At 43.1% G+C, this 6983-nt stretch overlaps 1 protein-coding gene across 1 annotated transcript; it reads right to left on the bottom strand.

Annotated features, from left to right (window-relative positions):
- Positions 1–1824: 1824 nt before the first annotated feature.
- On the bottom strand, positions 1825–3761 carry LOC135500817 (spore coat protein SP96-like). The gene is made up of 2 exons (XM_064792469.1): positions 3659–3761; positions 1825–2357 (listed from the first exon to the last, which is right to left on the bottom strand). The coding sequence occupies exons 1-2, from the start codon at positions 3759–3761 to the stop codon at positions 1825–1827; spliced, it is 636 nt and encodes a 211-aa protein (XP_064648539.1).
- Between the last annotated feature and the right edge of the window lie 3222 nt (positions 3762–6983).

The raw sequence follows: 6983 nt of genomic DNA, 5'->3' as shown, positions 1-6983 counted from the left end.
AAAAGGTTTGGAAATCTTTAGTCTATCCCCAGAACAGACCGACTGCTTCTGGAATTAGCTGGCTCAATTGGGTTGTCAAAATTCTCATTCTGTATATTTTGGAAAATATTTGTTGCCATGATTTGCAAAAGAACCTCTCCAATTTACATGTATATCTAAACACTGAACAGCACAGTTGGCGAATAACAATTGAACTTTATAGGTACCTTCTTTGAAATTCTCCACATTACCATCACAACTCAGGTTCTGCAACTTTGCACTAAGGGTTGACTCATCCACATGATCAAGTTGAACATGGCCTGAAACATTGGAATGAAAGATGAGCACAAATAAAATTGTAATTCTAGTGACTAACATGATCAAATGTCATAATAAGAAAGACTGCACCACAATACAATCTCTAATGACCAAAGGAACATATTGTTCAATTATATTTACATATACAAAATTAAAGACTGTCTCAATGGAATGGAAAGGGAAGCACAACAGTGACCAGGACTTAGACTTCAATAAATAATCATACCAACCTGATAAAGCAATCCTTGTTTCTATTCTTGGCAGGGTACATGGACTTTGATTGGATTCCTTACCAGTAGTTGGAAATTTACAGGAAACGGGACTGAAACATTGAACACAATCATGCAATGAAAATGATATTCAAAAGTATAACATCGTTATCATAAGGCCGAGGCCTACTAGTACTAGTGGTAGCCACAACAAGTTGTGGCTAGCAGTGACTACCTCCGCCTGCAAGCTATACGTGCCAGACATGCCAGAAGTAAACTCGATAGTCAATCAATGGCCAAATATCATATAAAATATGAACTGATCTGAAAATGACCTGGCCTTGGCAGTTGGGGCTTCTGCCTGCTTCATATTCTGGTATTGGCCCTAGGTTTCACTAGGCCTAGCCTACGGCTAAGACTAAGTTGTTGTTTGTAAGATCGTTTGTAAAATCAAACAATGGTAAACTGGCGGATACACCGTAACTGAGCGACTGAATATTCATTATACTTACTTAGATCGATTCTGCGATCTGCAAAGCTTGCAAACACCATCACGATCACTGCTAAACTTCTGATCATGAACATGATGAACGTCTAAAAGGTGTTGGCAAATGCACTGGCACTAGGGTAACCGGATTCCGCCAGTCTGCTCTTGAAAATAGGCCCAACCTCGCCTAAATAAACCCTCTGCCCTTCTCTATCCCTCCTCTTCTGACCATCTCCTGGCGGTCGTCCTCTTCGTCGCAATTGACATGGGGGACGCTCCTCACACTTCGACGAACCTTGCAGAGATGGAAGTAAAACTCTTTCTTCCGCCATGTTTCTTCATCAAACCCAAAATTCGCGATGTGCTAGCTGATAGTTATTTACAAGCTCGCGCATACAAACCAAGTAGTGTACATCGTAATGTATCAATAAGATACAAGATAATTTAGGAACAAGAGTCAATGTGTTGTGATCGTCGGTTTTTATTTGTCCTCCTATAGAGCCGAAATTCTCTCTGCGCCACCTATAGTTACCTCATGGAACTGAAATAATTTATTTTTTCGTCTGACCGCTACGTCTTGCACTTTAATTGAGTGTATTCTCCAAAAGACTGCTGGTAATAATCAGAGTACCCGGTACCTCCCTGGAATGAATTTGAGGTGGTAGGGGCCGCTTGAAATGAATGTGTACTGGTATTATTACGTGGAGCCAAGTCAGTTGGTTCAGACTGTTTGGATAGCAACTGCAACTTCTTCTGATAATACTTCTCCTTCAGATTATACATCTTCTGTTGTACTTTAAGCTTTTTCTTCTCAATCTTCAGCATCTTCCTCTAGTATTCCGATGCAGTCATCTTGCTCGTATTCTTTGAATCATTACCAGAATATGGGTTGTCTCTTTCACATCTTTTTGAAGCTGATGTTGTTGCTTTAGTAGCACTTGAAGCTGATGTTGTTGCTTTAGTAGCACTTGAAGCTGATGTTGTTGTTCCTCTAGAAGTACTTGTAGCTGATGTTGTTCCTCTAGCACTTGAAGCTGATGTCGTTGTTCTAGCAGCAAGTTGTCGAGTGAGAAATGGTGTGACAGACGAGGGCCTGCATCTCGGGGGTGATTCAGGGGTTTGGGACCGAGATGGGTTGGCGACCGAGGCCGTGGCGAGAAGGTCTGGGGAACTGCTGCTTCTTTGTGTCAGCTGTGTCGGTGGCGTACGGCATTGAGCTAACAGGAATAATGGTGGTGAAGGTGACTGCGGGCTTCGAATTGGCATATCATCTTGTGGTGAAGCCCTTGATGGCGTTGGAGATGGGTCCCTGTCATTGAAATATGTTGGCTGATATTCCCCAGAACCAAATGCGCCGGCTATTCCTGTAATGAAAAGCTTTTTGAATTATATTGTAGATTCTCCATTCTCTGTCTGTGAGAATGGCCTTTAAACTTTCTTCCGCATCATCATCGTCTGGCAGAGCCTCCCCTCCTCCAGTCTGACGACGGTGTTTCATGTTTTCCCGTATATGGCCCGCAACTTTGTTTTTCACATCACGTTTAACCCTTTAAGGACTAACAGAGTTATAATTTTACCAACCTCACGGACTAACAGAGTTTTGACTTGACAAAAATTTTGAGACATCATCAATTCAAAGTGATTTTTGAAGAACAAGCATCAATGCAACAGCCTTGGTGTAATTGAACTTTTTTGAGCATTTTACCTCTACTTTTTGAAAATGAAATCATCTGGGGGGTATCAAGAACTCAAGGTCTGGTATTTCCGCAAAATCCTCATCTCCAGAACCATCGTCCGCCATAAGTTCCTCCAGAACGTCTTCTACAGACAGATGTCTTGTCATTTTGACGTCTTGACGAAGTTGTCCCGCAAAAAATTGATAATTATCTACACTCAGAATCGCGCTACGAAGTCGCAATGAATAGCAAACTTGTAGCATATGATCTGGGGAATCCCCTCCGGGTGGTTATAAATAGCAAGCTCAAACCATGGAATAAGCGGAACGAAGTATAGTCGGACAGCACAATATCTCGCCGGGCGGCGAGAGTAGTCCAGAACGTTGATTTTTGATCTCTCGCCGCCCGGCGAGAGTAGTCCTTAAAGGGTTAATAGAGATCCATTTATCCTTGATAGATAATAGAGTTCTTTACAGGGAAATTGTTGACAGTATCAATGCTTTGGGGGGATTTCAAACTGTGTTTTTTGTCCATCTGGGTAATTTTGCCATGTTTGGCGGTTAAGGTGACATTATGTTGGATAAACATATCCACCAAACACTCCACCTCTGCAGCAGAAAAGTCTGGTTGGCGCTTTCTCTTTTGTCTCGGGGCCTCCATGATGCCAAGTATAAGCCTATACAGACACTGAAAGGCCTTATTCTAATACTAAGTAGTGACTAAGGACTAACAAATGACTGTGGCTGCTTAGTTAGCGTAGAAACCCACAAGAAAACACATGTTATCACACAAATCTATAAATATATTTCCTGGCCAAGCTGATAAAAAGCAATTTACGACCAACCACGCACCTGGCATGGCATTAATTTGGGTCACAGATAGTGAAAGTTGCCGATAGTCTATCGGGGCTTATCTGTGATTTCTGTGTGCCTGTACCAGACATGACTTTAGGGGGTTACCTATAGTATGCCTATAGTGGCTATCGGTACCTGTAGCTATCGGTTGTTCTGTGCGGTCGCCCCTGAACATTGTCAATGGCTTCTTGCAGGGAGTCGGTTTGATGATATCAGCTGTTGTTGCCACTGCAGACATCATGCTGATCCTGTCTTATGCTGCAGCCAAAACATCAGATAGGCAAACTGAGCATTTCTTTTTTTGGTATTTTTGTACTTCTGACTCCACTCAGTGAACTGGGAGCATATGACGTGTTAACTTTAGTTTAAATTCAAACAAAATGGGCTGTAATGCTGCTTGTCTTATTTCTGGCCATCTGAGTTGTTGCTTTCCATCAAAATGATTCCATTGGTGCTGTATGGGGTATCCACTGGACTAGGAACTGTAATGTGAATTTTTAAATCATGTCAGCACTTCTTTGTCAACAAAACCTTATATATTATTACTGAGTTTTGGAAGTTTGTGTTTGTGTTTTGATCGATTGACATGAAATGTGCCAGGCACACTCCTCGGGTGGGTTACCTCCGGAATGTGCAGATTTTTTTTTTAAAGGTCCGCTTAACCCTTTTTCATAAGCCGTTGTAGGAGACTCTTGCCAGAGGGCATCACTTAATAAATGTCAGTGCATTGCCATATTATGGGGGCAGCACCTAACATCATAACACACAGCAATCTTGACACTAGAGGCGCTGATTTTGTTCCTTACAACGCCTCTAGAACTAGTAAGTTGCCACCATCTTGAAAAGCAGTGCCGCGGATAAAAAAGGAAAGAATTTTTCGATTTGCTAAGAGGCTATCGCATCACTACTAAGCCAGCGAAAATGATTGCTGGCCAACGCTGCATTTATAGTTATTCATAAAATTCGTTAGTGTCATGGTTTATTTATAAAGATTATATTTTGTTATTCATAGATTAAAAAAACGTTTTTTGAGAGAAAGTGACACTAATTCGGCCTGAATAAGTCTTACAGTCTGAACTGGCGACGCAATATATGACATAGAATTACCAAACACCTAAATCTCAGGATGCTGATATTCAAGATGGCAGCAATTGATAAAATCTAGTGTCTGAATTTTGAGGTTGTAAGAGACCTACCATGTACTTTCGATGTTTTGTACATTGTACCCATGTATTTCAGCTGAGTGTTAAGGCCCTTTGGCCTCTTGTTCAGTACACACTTTGATGTCATGTCTGTGATTTTCATTATAGATGACTTGTATGATGTGATGGCGGGCGGTATCAGAAAATGCATTCGAGCCATGTCGCTTGTGTGACGTCTGGTGTAATTGCGGAATTCCACCAGATGTCACAAGTGACATAGGTCTATTACGTTTTCTGACCTCGTCTGCCAGTACGCCAAGCAAATGATCTACATTTGCTGCGCAAGCTTGTAATATTAGTTTCTGTAGCCATAATCTGTTAGTCCCTTTGGGCCCTAACCCTACAAATGTTATTTTGTTGCAATGTCTTTTATATTGGTGAAATAAAAGTGTAAGTTAATTAATTTGCTGTTTTGTGTAACTTCCTTCGAGATACTCCATGATCATTTTGCGATTTTGTACCCCAAGTTATATGGCACAGCTTAATCCCCTGGCCATGGAGGATTTCCTTTATTACCAAGTGTTTGGCATGTTTGTCCATGGTTGGAAGTTAAGCAACGTTGAACTTTTATCTCACAGGGCACTTTAAGTAGACTACTTGGGCCTTTCTTCATGCACACTATGTACCTGAGGTACCTCGTGAACCTGGGACAACATTAGGACCTTCCTGGTAGAGCTTTGTAACTGAGATGGCTCATATACATAAAATACCTCATGTAGGCTACCTGGGACAGATCAGGACCTTTTCCATCTGGTAGAGTTTCGTACCTGAGGTGACTCATGCACCTGAAATATCTCATGTAGGTTCCGGGGCATCAACAGGACCTTCTGCTCTGGTAGAGCTTTGTACCCAAGGTAGACCCTGTACTCAAAATACCTCATGTAGGCTACCTAGGACATCATCAGGACCGGAGTTCCCATCTGGTAGAGCTTCTCCCTTGGGTAGTTCCTGTACCCTTAAAACCTCATGTAGACTACCTGGGACATCATCAGGGCCTTTCCCATCCGGTAGAGCTTCGCACCTGAGGTGACTCATGCACCTGAAATATCTCATGAACGCTCCAGGAATCAACAGGACCTTCCACTCTGGTAGAGCTTTGTACCTGAAGTGGCTCATGTACTTAAAATATCTTATATAGGCTACCTGGGACAGAGCAGGACCATTCCAATCTGGTGGAGCTTCATACTTGAGGTACCTCATGTGCCTGAAATACCTCATATAGGCTACCTGGAACAATATCAGGACCTTCCAATCTGGTAGAGCTTTGTACCCGAGGTAGACCCTGTACTCAAAATACCTCATGTAGGCTACCTGGGACAGAACAGGACCTTTCCCTTTGGTAGAGCTTCGTATCCGAGGTGACTCATGTACTCAAAATACCTCATGTAGGCTCCCTAGGACATCAACAGGACCTTCCCATCTGGTAGAGCTTCCTACCTGAGATGGTTCATGTACTTAAAATACCTCATATAGGCTACATACAACAGAGCAGGACCTTTCCCCTCTGGTAGGGCTTCGTACCCGAGGTGGCTCATGTGCTCAAAATACCTCATACAGGCTACCTAGACCAGAGCAGGACCTAAGTTCCCATCTGGTAGGGCTTGGTTCCTGTGTTATGGACCCGAAATACTCCTGTAGGTTACCTGGGACGATATCGTGACCTTTCCCTCTCGTAGAGCTTCCTACCCGAGGTAGCTCATGTACCTGTATTGGCTGTAATACCTCATGTGGGCTACCTGCGACAATAGCAGGACCTTTCTCATCTGGTAGAGGTTTGTACCAGAGTTAGCTCATGTACCGGAAATACCTCTTGTGGGCTACCTGGGACATCCTATGATGACCTTTACCATCTGGTACAGCTTCGTACCAGAGTTAGCTCATGTACCTCATGTAGGCTACCTGGTACAGAGCAAGACCTTTCCGATCTGGGACAGCTTTGTGCCCAATGTAGCTCATATACTGGTAGTACCGCATGGTCATCACGTAGGCTACCTGGTACAGAGCAGGACCTTTCCCATCTGGGAGGGCTTCACACCGGACATGCCTCATGTAGCTCATGTACCTGAAATACCTCATTTGGGCTACCTGGGACAACATCATGACCACCTGGGACAAGGTTATGACCTTTCTGCCTCTAATAGAGCTTTAGTCTCACTGTGGTCTTGCCCAAGTTCCCCATTTGGCAACTGCAGTGGCCTCCTTGAAGAAGACAATGTACCAAAGATAGCTCAACTACCTGAAATACCTCCAAAGGCTCA

The sequence above is a fragment of the Lineus longissimus genome, chromosome 16 (genome assembly GCF_910592395.1).
Source record: "Lineus longissimus chromosome 16, tnLinLong1.2, whole genome shotgun sequence".
In the NCBI taxonomy this organism is placed as follows: domain Eukaryota; kingdom Metazoa; phylum Nemertea; class Pilidiophora; order Heteronemertea; family Lineidae; genus Lineus; species Lineus longissimus.
Note: the sequence above shows the minus strand (reverse complement) of the source record. Positions and strands in the feature narration are given on the sequence as shown.